This window comes from Capricornis sumatraensis, chromosome 14 (assembly GCF_032405125.1).
Source record: "Capricornis sumatraensis isolate serow.1 chromosome 14, serow.2, whole genome shotgun sequence".
NCBI lineage: Eukaryota > Metazoa > Chordata > Mammalia > Artiodactyla > Bovidae > Capricornis > Capricornis sumatraensis.
This window is the reverse complement of record NC_091082.1, coordinates 57578169-57593008: the sequence shown is the minus strand read 5'-3', so window position 1 is coordinate 57593008 and position 14840 is coordinate 57578169. Positions and strand designations below refer to the sequence as shown.

Below are 14840 nucleotides of genomic sequence, written 5' to 3'. Positions count from 1 at the left end.
ACCCTTTGAGTAGTAGCTCCTTTCTCTGCAGGGTGGAGTCTGAAGCAAGCTCAGGAGGGGTCCCACCAGCTCCTCTTGCCCCTACACTTGGGCCTGGGTGACCTGAAGCCTCCAGCAGGCACGATCAGAGATACCTCAGGCATCTGCGTCCTGGCCCCTTTGTTAGCAGGTCGGTCCCTCCCAGTGACCTCGGTTGCTGTGTCCTCCACAGCCCCTGCAGTGACATCCAGCAGGGCTTGCAGCTCCTGGGGAGCCGTGTCCACTTTTTATCCTGCGGGATACATTCATTAGGCTCGGCCCAGCTCCAGCTCCCAGGGCCCCTGTTTCCAAGGGAGGAGTTGGGTCTCTCTTTTTTTTTAAAAAAAATTTTTTTTTTTTTTTACTTTATTTTACTTTACAATACTGTATTGGTTTTGCCATACATTGACATGAATCCACCACGGGTGTACATGCGATCCCAAACATGAACCCCCCTCCCACCGGGTCTCTCTTTTCAAGGTTTGCAGGCAGGGTTGTAGACAAAGGGCCCAAGAGCACTAGAGGCCTGGGAGCTTCTGCCCATCCTAGTAGCATCACCTGAGTTGGGAGGACAGGCATTATCACCTGGAGAGAGACTCTCTCTCTCATGGGTCTCCTGTGAAACAGATACACCTGTCAGGAGGGGCCAGGCAAAGATGGGGGACTCTCCCCAAGAAACTGACCCTTTCAGAGGCAGGTGAGGCCAGGGGGACAGGGCTGCTTGCCAGCCTGACCCCCAATGGCCCAGGGCACATGAAGAGATACAAGGGCAACCCTGCCCACTTCCTCACTGCCAAACCCTGGAGCCTAGCTTGCCCCAATCTGACCATCAGACACAGAGGAGCGGGTTAGCACTTCAGCGAGGAGGGTCCCCCCACCTTTCAAGGAGGACATTGGGTGCTGCCTGGCTGGCCTACTTGGAGCCTGGAACCCGGGCAACTCACGGTGAGGACATAGCAAGGATATGCTGACACACCCCAAGATGACTGCTGACCTCCCTAATTTGGCTATCATTGCTGAGAATCTGCTCCTCTTTGGGTGTGCATGGGGCTTCTTAAAGCCAGAGCTGGGTCTACGCAGCCCAGATCCTGGTGTCCAGCTGGGATCTGGTGCAGACGAGGAACCCAGGACAGGACAGGAAAGAGGAGAAGGGAATAAATGAACAAACCTATAAAGGAGTGAAGCACACCTGGGCTCTTGGTGGGGACACAGCCCTGCTCACAGGATTGCTTCATCTTTATCCCAGTGCCTCTCCCAGCTGCTTACAGCCTGCCCTGTGCCCACACTGCCCCCTGAGGGTGGACAGGAGCTCGAAGTCCATGGCAGTGAGTGGGCATCAGGGAGGCAGAAAGCTCCCTGGGCAGAGGCTTCCGCATCCTGTCCCCCTTGCCATTGAGAGACCCCATGACACAGTGGCTCTGGCTCCTCGGGAGGTCCGCATTCCCAAGGGGCAAGGAATGCTGGGGTGGGGACTCTTGGGGTCTGCCCCTCTGGGTCTGAGGGGTGGAACTTGGAGGGTCTCTGGGCTGTAACTCCTGGGGACCTGAGCCCGGATGGCCCACAGCTTTGCTCACTGGGTGGCTTTCTGGTTTTCAGGCCTGGCCAGTGTATCATGCCAAGTCCCAGACAATAAACGCTCCAGGAGGAACGTGTCCTATGCCGTTGTGCTGTTGGTCCCAGGGCTTGCTTCCGTCTCAGAAGGGCTGCTGCACCCTGGAGAGAGGTGGGGTGTGGAGCAACACCCATGGCACCTGGGTGCCCGATGCCCAGAGACCCCTGAGGTACCATAGCCTACGGGGTTGCACACCTGGATTCGGGAACTGTGACATTTCCTATTGTTTCTCCTTCCCTGGTGGACAAGGGGCTCCCTGCCGCTGTTAGTCTCTGCATGCCTTTTCTTCCTGCCTTCAATACCCAGGAAATGAAATCCTTCTCTTTTTGACACAGTGACTCAATTTTGGACTTCAGCCACTCCAGCACCCTCATCCTTCCAGGCCCAGCGGCAGGTTGGAGGCAACAGCAGCCATCTTGGGCCTTCGTGTTCCCCCTATTGGGAGCCCTGCGGAATACAGTGAGGTAGCAAGAGGGGGCGTCCCTCTTCCCAAACCCCAGATGGGCTGCTGGCTGTTGCTTCCTTCTCCAGCCGAGTCTGGGGCCTGGAGCCGCCAGAAACCCCAGACTCTCCGCGGGGGTCAGGGGACACCCAGGTGAGACTCCGCTGTCCAGCTTGCCTTGGCTCCACCTCTCACCCTCCGTGCTAAGGGCCCTCGCTGCTAAAACTGAGCGATACTGGAAGGCGTCGCAAGGCTGTCGCGAGGAATGACAGATTCACAAGGCGCCTAGCAAACTGCTGTTGTTTCTTTTAGGTCTATTTTACCCAAAGTTTGGGAGTTAAAGCAGATGCTTAGCTGGCGTGATAATGGACAGTACTTTATGATGAAAGCCAACACGGACGTGAAACTCAGAAAACGCTGCACTGTCATGGACTTTCAAGATACGTTTTATTTTGGTCTTGTTAGACCACGGAAAAGCTAGGCCTTCGGGCTACCCTCGGGGTCCTCCACCAGATGGGACCCCACGGGGATCCCAGGACCCTGGCCGCTCCTCCCCTTATCTTCCCGCACACCAGGATCGAGCCCGCTGCTCGGGGCAGGGCGCTGCACTCTGTCCCGGCGCGCCGGGTGCCTGCGGCCCGGTTGCCAAGCTCCGCCCGGGCTACCAGCAGCACCTTTGGCTGGCGGGCTCACGCATATACAAAATCTAAGCACTAACAAGTACTAACCAGGCCCGACCCTGCTTAGCATCCGAGATCAGAAGAGATCGGGCGCGTTCAGGGTGGTACGGAGGTAGACACAAAATACAGGGGCTATTTTGCATACGAGCCGCTGCAGTAGGCTGGGCCAGGGCTGAGCGGGGTTGGGGGTGGGAGGTGGGCAGGGCGGAGCCGGGCCGGTGCTCTCCCAAAGTTGGGCGGGGCGACGCCTGGGGGCGTGCCCAGGGCAGAGCGGGGCCAGTGCACGCGCAAAGTGGGGCGGGGCGACGTCTGGGGCGTGCCCGCGGCGGAGGCGATTTGTACGCTGGACCGTAGGCGGAGAGGGCTGGTGGGGATCCGGGCTCGCGGCTGAGATCTGGGGCGGCCGGCGCCATGAGTACGGTGGACCTTGCCCGCGTTGGCGCGTGTGTCCTGAAGCACGCGGTCACCGGGGAGGTGAGGCCGGGCGGGCTCAGGGAGGTGGGTGCGCCCCGGCACCTAGCAGCGGCATCCGAGTCCCGAGTCTGGGCGGGGGGCGGTGGGGGTGGGGAGCTAGGCGCTCTGGCTGGACGTGAGCGGCCCTGGCGCGGGGCTTGGGGTGTGGACGTGCTCGCAGGCCGTGGTCTGGCGGCGCTCCTTACCCGCCCACACGCAGGCGGTAGAGCTGCGGAGCCTGTGGCAGGAGCAGGCGTGCGTGGTGGCCGGCTTGCGGCGCTTCGGCTGCATGGTGTGTCGCTGGATCGCCCGGGACCTCAGCAACCTCAAGGGGCTCCTGGACCAGCACGGCGTGCGCCTGGTGGGCGTGGGGCCAGAGGCCCTGGGCCTACAGGAGTTCCTGGATGGTGGCTACTTCGCAGGAGGTGCCTGCGCTCCCCACCCTCCTCCCCCAGCACCGGCCCCTCAACTGCCCAACCGCCCTGAGACCCCTCTCCTCCTCAGACTCAGGGCACTCGCCTGCCTCCTCCTCGTCCAGCCCTGACCCTTCTCTCCGCAGGAGCGGCTTTGCCATGCTCCTGTATCCTCTCCCCTGCCCTCCCCTCGTACTTCCTCTCTTTCCCTTCCCCTGTCTCCTCCAGCTGTGGCCCCTACCTGCCTGCCCAGCCATGATGTTCCTCCCACTGTGGAGGGCTCAGTGGTGACTCTAGCCTGGAATCAAGACCAAAAGTCTTTACTGTGTCCTCTGCCAGCCTCCCACCTCCCCAGGAGCCTGATCCTGAACTTCCTCGGATGTTTCCCCACAAGCCCAATAGGAGTGGCTGGGCCTAGAGCCCAGACTGCACCGGCTCCCACCCCCGTCTCTGGCCCACCTCTCTCTCCAACCTGTGATGTGCCCTCACAGCATCCTGCTCCTTCCTTTTCCCCCTGTCCCCTCTGGGCCTCCTCCCTTCCTCTTAACAGTGGGGACACTCAGCCCTGTTCTGCCTCTCCTGGTCATGGGTGGCTGAGCTGGGCACCAAGGGTGGACAGAGGGCCAGATGAAGGAGAGTGAGCCCCCCGGGGTGGGGGGTTGTGGGGGAGGGAAGGCAATCCAGGGGCACACAGCTGTGGTCTCTGCTTTCCAGAGCTCTACCTGGATGAGAGCAAGCAGTTTTACAAGGAACTGGGCTTCAAGCGGTGAGCTGAGAGCTCCAGACTTCACTGCTCCCCTCTTCTTCTGCCTGCCACCCTCTCCTTGGCCAAGTGGACTCTGGGGGCATCCACTGCTCCAGTCAGCCCTACCAGGCTCTCTCTTGGGTGCCTGTGTCTGTTATGGGCTATAGGTTAGGCTTCTCACCCAGGACTTCTCCCTAGCTGGCTGCAGCGGAGGCCTGGGCCTAGGGCACCAGTCAGGGGCCCCTCAACCACCTTGGGTGCCTTGCTACAGGCTGGCTGCCTTGTCTGATTGGCGGTGCCAGCTGAGCCAGATCCCTAGACTCACCCTGTCCACACTCCCCACACCCTCTGTGGGGCCCCGTGGATCTGGCAGCTGCTGCTCCTGGGGCTGGGCCAGCTGCGGGCCTAGCTGCCCCATGTCCCCTGAGCCCCTGGCGAGTTGGGGTGGGGCTTGCTTGTGGGAACTGGTGGGTGCATCTTGTGGAGTCAGGGTGGGGGGCAGGCTCTGGGGCCCAGTCTTTGGTGCAGAGTTGGAGCCTGCACGAGCCAGCTGTGTCTTGGCAGGTACAACAGCTTGAGCATCCTGCCGGCTGCCCTGGGAAAGCCTGTTCGTGATGTGGCCGCCAAGGTTTGTGAGGGCCAGGGTTGTATGGGGCTGGGGTGCAGGGCTTCTGTCTAGGACTTACCTGGGCTGCTCCTTTCCTCCAGGCCAAGGCTGTCGGCATCCAGGGGAATTTGTCCGGGGATCTGCTGCAGAGCGGAGGGCTGCTGGTGGTTGCCAAAGGTGGGCTAGGGCACGGGCGTCAGGAGTTAATGTGTGGTCACGGGGTGGGGATCGCAGGGCCACATGCTTAGGTGGGAACGTCTTGCTGAACTTGACTCTGCCCTGACCCTTCCTCTCTCCTTCCCTCTGGCTTGTTAATCACAGTTTCCCTCTTTGCAGTGTGGCCCAGCTCTCAGTGTCCTCTTAGCTGGGCAGGGTGTGGCCAGAGCAGCTCACGCATTTCCGTAACTAGGTGGGGTGGTGGCTGCACAGGGGCACCCTGACCACTCCACCCCCACCCCCACCTGCTGCAGGTGGTGATAAAGTGCTGCTGCACTTTGTCCAGAAGTCCCCGGGTGACTACGCCCCGCCCGAGAGCATCCTGCAGGCCTTGGGCATCTCTGCAGAGGTCGGCCCCAGCGAGCCGCCCCAGGTGAGCCCAGGCCTGGGGTGGGCACTTCACTAAATGCCTCCCCCTCAAACTCCCCAGGGTTGCACGTTTAATGTGGCCAGACTTTGAGCTGGACCTGGATGGCTTTAGGTGATTCAGTGCCCATGGCAGCCCCAGGATGTCACTGTCGCCTGCCCCACTTTGTGGTGACAGGCCAGGGGCAGGGTGGCTGTATGGGCAGGCATAGCAGGGCCTCTCCGGAGGACAGGGGGTCACTCGGGCTGCAGAGAAGAGGAGTGGCCTGTCCTCTCAGCCTAGGAGGGCTGGGGTTGTCCCAGGTGACTGTAGCCCATATTAGCATGGTTCTGGTGGCCGACCTTCTGTGCCCCACGTGGAGGGGACTGTCCAGCATGCTTTTCCTCCTCCTTGGGCCTTAGACCCCCCTGGAGGGTCTATGGCCCTGGAGGGTGGGATGAGTGGCTCTTGACCCCAGGGGCATGGCTGGCCTGATGGGGCCCCTGCTGCCTTCACAGTGCGATGAAGAGGCATGCTCGAGGTGAAGGTCCCAGGAGGTGTTGCCTGCCCCGGGCACATTGGGAGCTGGATGTGAGCAGACTCCAGAATCTCTGGGCGCCCTGGTCTGTGAGCAGCGATGAGCATTAAACTGCGGTTTCTGGGCAGCGTTTCTTCATTGCCTCTGAATCTTGCTCTCAGCAGCCGGGGCCTTGATCACTGATGGTTTCATCTGGGCCAGCGGGTGGTCGTGCGTCCTGAGGCTTCACTTTCCCCACTAGGGGAGTCACTTTCCCTGGTGGGTTGGTGGTGGTGGACATGCCCCTGGCAGTTTCTCTGGAGACCCTGGGCCTTTGTTGCCTGCATGTCAGAGGTCTGCAAATAGGCCCAGGGTGTGGGAGATGAGGGTGGGGTGGGCTCCATCTGATAGGAAACACCCCAGGTGGGAGCCCAGCTTGGAAGGCTCAGGGTCAGAGTTCACATCTGGTGGGAGCTAGTTGGGTTCTAGGGAGCACTGCTGGGCAGCGGGGACTTGTAGGGAAGCCCTCCTGGGGAAGGGGCTTGCCTAGAGAAGGTCTAGCTCCCTGAGGCACCGTCACATGGGGTGACCAGCACCTCAAAGTTAACAGGTACAGAGCAGAACTCCTGTCCTGCCCGCCTTCAGGGGCTCTCATCTGAGTCCAGATGAGTTTCTCAGCAGCCCCCCCTCCGCCGTGTCCCCTGGTCTGGGCCTGGGCAACCACAGGGGCCTTCTAGTTGTTCTCCCTGTCCACCCAACCCCCTCACCCAGCCTCTCTGTAGTCATTTAAAACTCAGGGCACGTGACAGGCTTTAACCCCTCACCGGCTTCCAGTTACACAAAACCCCACAACCAGATAGTGGGGTGCAGCTTGCATCCCCTCTGCCCCATCCCCCACCTTAGTTCCTTCCTGAGTCAGGAGCCCCCTGCCTTGTCTGAACTGTCAGCATGGGTGGGCATTTGGGGGCATCGTGGTCACTGCTGTGCGTCCTGCACAAGGACCCTGGGGGTCTGTCAGGAGTGCCCTGCCATGTTCCCACTCGGCTCCAGCTGTCAGTGGCAGGTGCCGCGGGAGAGGGGGCACTTTCTCGGGTACTGTCACCCTGACGGCTCGCCCTGGGCCCTGCTACACAGACAAGGCAGCCGCTTCTTTAAAGCGTTTACTTAGCTGAAGTCTGAAGCTCGTGGACATCTGAGGAGGACGCGCTTTGGAGAGCGGGCGGAAGACGGATAACCGCGTCTACAGGGCTGCGGTGGGCGGCGGGCGCAGAGGCGGCTCCGGGCAGGAAGGCGCTCACCTCCGGTTATCTGAGGCGCCAGCTGCTGTCCAGGCCCGGTGCGGAGGCTGGGCTCGGCGCGGGTGGGTCGGCTGCTGGCTGCGGGGTCCCCGCCGGCGGCACTGTCTCCGCGCGGATGGGACGCCTCGGGGCGGCGGGTGGGCGTGGGCCGCGCAGCGCGGCTCGGCCTTGGCTACCAGACGCGGCATCGCACCTTTGGGTGCATGGGGGAGCCATTCGCGCAGTGGAACGCGTCTGCGAAGGCGCCCAGGTTCTGCAACGAGCCCAGCACCCTGCGGGTGGACGGAGGGGCCTGAGACAGCGCCGGCCCGGGCGCGGGGCGCGGGGATGCCAGGGCCACTTGCCTGTACTTCAGGGGACTGTGGACGTCAGTCTTGATGGACTGGATGGCGAACTCTGGCCGGTAGGATCCGCACCACACCTGTGGGCGCATGAGGGGCGTGGCTGCAGAACTGGGGAAGGGGCGGGGGTGGGATGCAGGGGTCGCCCCTGACACGTCCCAACAAGGGCCCGGGGAGGCGGGGCTCCCTTAGGGCTGTGGCAGTGAGGGAGTGTGGTCTCCTTCTGCCAGGACCCCTGCTCCTTGGGTGGGGAGAGGGAAGGCAGCTGGTTGCCCCTTCCCTCCACAGCTACATCTGAATCTTCCCCAGACCCACCTCCCCTGACACCCTTTCCCTCCAGGAAGCCCTCTTGGCCCGTTAGTTCCGGTTCTGCCCAGCTTGCCAGCCCACAGTGTCCCTGGAGGCACCCTGTAGTGAGGGCTCACCAAGGATAGGAGGTGGGAGCCAGTTCCCAGCAGTGGGTGTGGGGGCAAGTGGGGAGGGTGGGGGTGGGGAACTGACTCCCACCTGCGCATAGTTGATGAAGAATAGTTGCTGGTAGGTCAGTTCCAGGCCTGGCAGCTGCTGGTCCTTGCCGCCTTCTGCCACCCACTTCAGGTAAGCCTGCAGGCACCAAACAAGTGCTGGGCCAGGGCCTGCCCTCCCCGGGGCAGCACCAGCCTGGTCAGGACTCCTGCTCCTTGGCTTGGGGCAGGATGGAGGTCTGGCTCCCAGGCCTCCCCTTGTGGGGGTCCTGCCTCTGCAGTGTGGAGCTTCTGAGCACAGAGCCTGGCTGGGTTCTGTGGGGGCTCACTGCCCAGGCAGCCTGCCCCACAAACGAGCTCCTGACACCCAGTGCCCAACGCTGTCAGTGCGGGGGTGTCGCTGAGGCTGGAAGGTGTGCAGGGACTGTTACTGATTTGGCAATGGACGGTGGTCTCCCCAGAGTGCAGAGGCCTCAGCTAAGAGTGGAGTGAAGTGAGGGCCAAGTGGCTATGGTACTTGCCCACCTATGGCCAGCAGGCTCCCCCAGGGCTCTGCTGCCTCCCCATCAGATGAAGAAGGGTCCCAGGATACACTTGGGCTTGGACAGGGGACAGTCCCTGCCACACTGAGAGGCCTGTATCTGCCTGGGCCTGACCACTGCCTTCTCCCGCTTCCTCCGGGGGGCCCTACTTGGACCCACCTTGTATGCCTGCCGCACCCCTCCATTGTCAGCGATGTTTTCCCCGAGTGTACTGAAGCCATTCACCTACAGGCGGGAGACAGGATCGGGGGGGAGCGCCTGGGCTGTCCACCTCCGCCCTCCCCCAGGCCAGGGCTGCGGCACGGTCCAGGGGTAGCCGCTCACGTTCTGGTCATCAGCCAGGTCCCAGGAGTAGTTGCCATACTGGTAGACCATGCACTCTGACTGCTCCCTGAAGTGCTGGGCGGAGAAGTTGCTCCACCAGTCCAGCATGTTCCCGTTCTTGTCAAAGTTCCGGCCTGACAGGGAGGTTAGGGGAGGGGTAGGCTACCCGTGATCCCCAGCCTGCCCAGCACCAGCCTCGCCCCCGCGCCCTCCTGGAATCCCCGTGTCTGGAGTTCATGTGAGCAGAGAATGGGCCCCGGGTCAGGGCTGCTCAGGCCCTGGGGGACAGAAGGCTTCAGTGGCGTCCACGCCACCCCCAAGGTCAGGGCCTGGGGTCTCTCTCAGGAGACTAGTGACTAGTGACCCTGGGACTAGTGACCCTTGCTGTGATGTCCAAACTTTCCAAACCCCAGGGGAGGGAGCGCATGGATCCTGGGGGCCCGGGGCTGCCCTCAGAAGATCTGGGTGGGCCAGCCCTAGGGGAAGGCCAGCCTCCCTGGGTAGCAGCTTGAGGCCTCTGGAAGCAAGTGGGGGGGTCCCCCAGGCAGTGGTGGGAGGAGTGTGTGTGACTGGAGGTGCGGCTCGGCACCCCGGGCAGCCCCCCACCATTGTCGTCAAAGCCGTGGGTGATCTCATGCCCGATCACCATCCCGATGCCCCCGAAGTTCAAGGCTTGAGGCTGCTCCTTGCTGAAAAAAGGGGGCTGGAGGATCCCGGCGGGGAACACTGTTGGGGGGTGGGGGGTGGGGGGAGATAGAGTAAGCTTTAGGTGAGCACACCTGTGTGCCAGGCTCTGGGCGGGCACATTGAGGGGTCTTGCCATTAAATCCCACAGCTGGGGAGGTAGAGGTTATGACCCCCCCCCCCCCCCCCCATTTTACAGAGGCGAAAACCCAAGGCTTAGAAGGTGGGAGGGCAGGACTAGAGGAGCAAGGTGGAGAGGGAACGTACCAATCTGGTTTCGGTTTGGAGAGTAGAAGGCGTTCACCACGGCAGCCCCGATGATCCAGCTGTGGAAGACAGGCGCATCGTTCAGAGCCCAGTTCTCCTGGGCCTTAACTCCAGGCTCCTCTGCTTGGCTGACCAAAGCCCCCTCTGACGCTTGCACAGTGGTCACATCATGGGTCCAGCACTGCCAACGGCCAGGGCTGGGTCTGGGCCAGTCTGAATACCTGGTTTCTTCCTGGAGCCCCACAAACAGAGGGCAGGCACAAGGGGCTCGGAGTCAGACCACTGCCCTCCCTAGCTGGCCTGGTGCCTGGCCCATCCCCCACCCCACACCATCCCTACTCACAGGTTCTGGTCCACCTTCTCCCTCAGCTTCTTGAGGCTCCGCTGGGCTCCAGCCTTCAGATTCTGCAGTCCATTCTCAAAGTACAGGTGCTCTGAGAAGTTCAGCTATAGGAGAGAGGTGGTCATTTCTGGACATGTGTGCGGGGTCCTCGAGAGGCTGGCGGGAAAGGGAGGTCAAGGATGGCTGCAGACTGGCCTCAGGACTCGCCAGGCAGTCCTGCATGTGGCTCACAGGCACTGGGTGCAAGTGGACTAAAGGCCAACCTTGGCTCTGTGTTTACTGGGCAAGATCCGAGACTCTCCTGGCCTCAGTTTCCCCACTGGTAACGGAAGGTGATGCTGGAGTCCTGGCACATGGCCAGATGAGGGGTCCACCTCTGGGAGTTGAGGGCTGAAGGTCCCCTGGGCTGGTTCAGGGGCAGGTTGGGCTGGGTGAGGGGACAGGTGGGGCTCTCGAGGGCCCCTGGCCTGGGGGTGGACTGGGGGGCCGCACTGGAATACGCACGTTGGAATACTCCTCATCCAGATGTTTGTTCCCCTCCTCCAGGATGTAGTCAGGGTACCCGATCTGCTCCCGGATGTTCATGGCCTGGGGAGGAGAGGGGGCCAATCCATGCCCACCCTGCTGTGGGCATCCTGGTTCTGTCCCCACCATTTGGGTCAGGGGCTAAGGGACTTGGCTTTCCTTGCAGCCTGGGGGGAGGCTAATGGGGACAGAACGTGGAAGGGCTTGACTGGAGACTGACCTTCACCACTGACCTTCATCCAGCTGCCAGCCGGGGTCTGGGGTGGGGGTAGGGCCGAGCTGCCACACTGCCTTCTGTCACACAGGCCCAGAGGAACCCCTGCTCCTTGCAGCTGTGGCCGCCCCCCCCCACCCCCCTTGCTGGGGGTTCCTCATCTCTGTCCAAAGCCCCATCCTGAGCGAGCCCTGCCCCCCTGCTCATTGCCCTCTCTGTGAAGTGGGTGTGGTGATGGTCACCCCATGGCCCTCACACTGGGGCCGCCCTTCCCTGGCCTCCTTCCCACCTTCTCCTGGGCCTTCTTCTTAGATGACTCGTCCATCCAGCTCAGCTCATCCAGAGTGTCCACGAACACTGCCCGCACCTTGTCAATGAGCTCTTTGACCTGCAGGAGTGCAGGGCCCTGGTGCCTGGGGGTGCCAGCACTGGGTCTCTGCAGGGGGCTGGTACCTCCGAATGTGGAGGGGATTTGGGGTGGGATCCAACCCCCTGGGTACTTGGTCCAGGGTGGACCTTCTGACCTCCTGGGCAGGGTCTCCATGGCTGCACTTTGTCTGGGGTGGGCCTATGGCTTGCCGGGCCCTGGACTCATGCCTCGTACAACTTGTCCCCACTCCCAGGCAGGCCAGCAGGGCTGGGGGTGGGGCTGATGGTCCTATGGGGGGCATAACTTCCCCTAATCCCTATGTGTGACAGGGCACTAGGGCAAACACGTGCTCCCCAGTATGCATAGGTGCTGCTGGACAAGCAGGACCCCCTGACCAGGGGCCAGGAGGTCCCTGCAGGGAGGCTGCACCAGGCCTAGGGCGGGTCGTGGAGTACCCACCACGTGCTTGCTGTCACCGGGGAAGGCCTCCTTGACATAGAGTGAGCCCACGGCGCTCTCCATGTTGCTGTTGACATAGCTGACACACTCCCGCCAGCGAACCTCCTCCACCGTCGTGCCATAGAGTGCCTGGCATGGTTCACGTCATCATCATCTTTACCAACACCTACTCCCCTGGCCTCAGCCCCAGGGTACCCAGGGACCAATGGGGTACATGGGGAAACTCAGACACTCCCTTTGAATCCTGACCCCCAGGGGTGGGAAGACAGGGTGTGTGGCTTGGAGGGTGGGGCTCCCGCCACAGGCCGGCCCATGGAGGCCAGGGGCCCTCCTTGTCCCCTGTCCCTGGCCTGACTATTTGCTCTCCAGGAGTCCAGCCCCACCCAAAGCACAGGGTGGCGTTGACCTTGGGGGCCTTGTCTAGCTCAACCGTGAGCCACCAGCTGCCTGGGGCTCTGTTTTCCCATCTCCAAAGTGATGATGAGAATGCTTGTGGTCCTCAGGGACACAGGGGATAGCCCACCAGGATCCTCTGTCCTTGAGATTCTCCTGGCAAGAATACTGGAGTGGGTTGCCATTCTCCAGGGGAATCTTCCTGACCCAGGGACAGAACCTGGGTATCCCGCATTGCGGGCAAATTCTTTACCATCTAAGCCACCAGGGAAATGCCTGACTATACTTTTCCAATCTCCAAAGTGGCAGTGAGAAAGTTTGCTGTCCTTGGGGACACAGAGCACAAGATGGAAATGTTTCCCCCATCAGATTTCCGAACCCGAGTCCCAGCCAGCCTGGAGCTCTGGCCCCACATCTGGCCCCACACTTCAGGGCTGTGGGGTCTCCTGACCCAAAAGCACTCTGACTCAGCCTCTCTCCACTGAGCTTCAGGCTCCACTCTTCCCCAGCTTGGCTGCTAATGTCTCCAGCTTGGCTGCCCCAACCTGGCTACCACTCTTAACACCCCCGGGGCTCTCAGTGCCTGTGGAACCTGAGAGCTGCTCTGGCCCACAATTGCCAGTCCCCCACCTCATCTCCCTCCTTCCCCCATGTGAGCCTGGGGTTGCTGCCCCAAGACCTCTGTCCTGGCTGTTTCTGCTCCTGGGGAATCTGGCTGCGGTCTTTTCATGCCTGGGTCATCTTGCCTGAAGGTCTCTACTGTCTAATGGAGAGGCCCTCCCTGCCCTTATCCCCTCCCTTTGCATCTTACTTGCTGGTTTTAAAGAGCAGATCAAGGTTTGTTCAGCTGGCCCAAGAGGACCAGTGCCTCGTCAGCCTCAATCGTGGCTCTGACCCCAGGATGGACCTTGGTGCTTGGCCCATGGCAGGTGGTCAGTGTCATAAAGGGACAAGTGGCAGGCCAGGTTTGGCATATGGGGAGAGCCACGGGGGTGGGGTGTCACTCGCCTTGCGGTAGCTTGCACGCGCTTCCTTAAACCGCTGGCTCAGGCTGCTGATGCGGTCCAGCACCAGGCGCCAAATCAGGTAGTTCTGCATGGTCCTAGGGTAGGAGGCACAGGGAAGCGGATGGAACAGGTGGGTGGTGCTTGCCCAGGAAGAGGATGAGGTTTCTGGCCCTTGGACAGCAGGCTCCACACCAAGCAGAGAGTTCAGGGTGGCGGAGGAAACATCCAAGATGACCCCCACATACATCCTGCCTGCCCCTGGATGCCTCAAGGAGGGGTTTGCATCTCTAAGGTAAAGTTCCATTGGCCACGAGCATTTACCCCCATCATGTCGCTCACGCCTCAGAGTGATGCTTTATTGGGTCCTTTCCTTTCCTGAGAGGAGGAGCTGTTAGGGAGGAGAGAGTGGGGAGGGGGGAAGACACTGAGGCCTCTTGGGGCCTTCCTTGGCCCTACCTGGGTGAGTAGACATCGATGATGCCTTCAAGATTCTGGAGGTAGGGGATGCCATAGACCACCACTTCTTCGTTAGGCAGCAGATCGATTTTGACAGAGGATAGCACGGATTGTATGAAGAGAGTCCAGTTAAATCCCTGGGGACAGAGGGATGGGGAGAAAGAAGGGGAGGTGGAAAGGTAGACACATTTCTTAGGCAGCCAAGAAACCCACCCCTACCAGAGAATATTCTGGTGTAGAAGGTGGGTTTCCTGGTGGCTCAGATGGTAAAGAATCTGCCTGCAATGAGGGAGACCTGGGTTTGATCCCTGGGTCAGGAAGATTCCCTGAAGAAGGGAATGGCAACCCACTCCAGTATTCTTGCCTGGAGAATTCCATGGACGGAAGAGCTACAGTCCTTGGGGTTGCAAAGAGTCGGACACAACTGACTAACAAGTTCATGTTTTCAGGGAGAAGGTGCAGGTAATCAGAATCAGGAAAAAGGTGGATGACATTATTGCAAGCCTAAACGTGGTGAGAAGAGATTATGCCATGTATTTGAAAACTCAAGTACAATGGAAGAATTCCTGGAAAAACGCACTTAGCAAAGACAAAAGGAGAATTAGAAAAAGTTTTATGTGTAATAATCCGGATGTGTGTGTGCTCAGTTGCGCCTGACTATTTGTAGCCCATGGACTATAGTCTGCCAGGCTCCTCTGTCGATGAAATTTTCCAGACAAGAATACTGGAATGGGTTGCCATTTCCTATCCCAGGGGATATTCCCAAACCAGGGATTGAACCCATGTTTCTGGCGTCTTCTACATTGGCAGATGTATTCTTTACCATTGAGCCACCTGGGAAGCCCAAAGACATACAAAGGTAGTAAACTGGATATTTAATTAAAATATTTTCACATAGAATTTTCCAGACTTATCTGGCTTTTCCGGTGGATACTGACATTTAAGGAAGACATACTGTCAATTTTACACAAACTTTTCAGAGAAGGGAAAAAGAAAAAACTGTTTCAACTTGATTTATGAGATGAAGAATAATCTTAATATCAAATAAGGATATTACAAGAAAAGAAAACAATAGGCCAGGGACCTGCCAGGCAGTCCAGTGGT

At 60.2% G+C, this 14840-nt stretch overlaps 2 protein-coding genes across 4 annotated transcripts in view; one reads left to right on the top strand and one right to left on the bottom strand.

The window, feature by feature from the left end:
• Window positions 1-3097: 3097 nt before the first annotated feature.
• On the top strand, window positions 3098-6181 carry PRXL2B (peroxiredoxin like 2B). 3 transcript variants are annotated; one of them, XM_068986184.1, is made up of 7 exons: window positions 3098-3226; window positions 3426-3630; window positions 4333-4384; window positions 4928-4991; window positions 5072-5147; window positions 5441-5559; window positions 6051-6181. In XM_068986184.1, the coding sequence occupies exons 1-7, from the start codon at window positions 3164-3166 to the stop codon at window positions 6075-6077; spliced, it is 606 nt and encodes a 201-aa protein (XP_068842285.1). In that variant the 5' UTR covers window positions 3098-3163; the 3' UTR covers window positions 6078-6181. The 3 variants fall into 3 exon arrangements, with proteins under 3 accessions (XP_068842285.1, XP_068842284.1, XP_068842286.1); XM_068986183.1 differs by having other exon boundaries at window positions 3387-3630; XM_068986185.1 differs by lacking the exon at window positions 6051-6181 and having other exon boundaries at window positions 5473-5486.
• Window positions 6182-7519: 1338 nt separating this feature from the next.
• The window catches only part of MMEL1 (membrane metalloendopeptidase like 1), a 35560-nt gene continuing 28239 nt past the window's right edge, over window positions 7520-14840 (bottom strand). Inside the window, exons 11-23 of the mRNA XM_068986351.1 lie at window positions 13737-13873; window positions 13282-13375; window positions 11881-12009; window positions 11341-11439; window positions 10817-10900; window positions 10313-10416; window positions 9970-10028; window positions 9625-9744; window positions 9019-9152; window positions 8854-8919; window positions 8196-8291; window positions 7692-7768; window positions 7520-7619 (exon numbers count right to left, since the gene is read on the bottom strand). Coding sequence (XP_068842452.1) covers window positions 7520-7619; window positions 7692-7768; window positions 8196-8291; window positions 8854-8919; window positions 9019-9152; window positions 9625-9744; window positions 9970-10028; window positions 10313-10416; window positions 10817-10900; window positions 11341-11439; window positions 11881-12009; window positions 13282-13375; window positions 13737-13873 — 1299 coding nt within the window. The remainder of the gene's footprint in view (window positions 7620-7691; window positions 7769-8195; window positions 8292-8853; window positions 8920-9018; window positions 9153-9624; window positions 9745-9969; window positions 10029-10312; window positions 10417-10816; window positions 10901-11340; window positions 11440-11880; window positions 12010-13281; window positions 13376-13736; window positions 13874-14840) is intronic.

Coding starts and splice junctions, on each gene's coding strand:
- PRXL2B (XM_068986183.1), top strand. CDS start 3,164: ATGAGTACGGTGGACCTTGCCCGCGTTGGCGCGTGTGTCCTGAAGCAC. Junction 3,631..4,332: donor TGGTGGCTACTTCGCAGGAG/GTGCCTGCGCTC, acceptor TCTGCTTTCCAG/AGCTCTACCTGGATGAGAGC. Junction 5,148..5,440: donor GCTGCTGGTGGTTGCCAAAG/GTGGGCTAGGGC, acceptor CACCTGCTGCAG/GTGGTGATAAAGTGCTGCTG.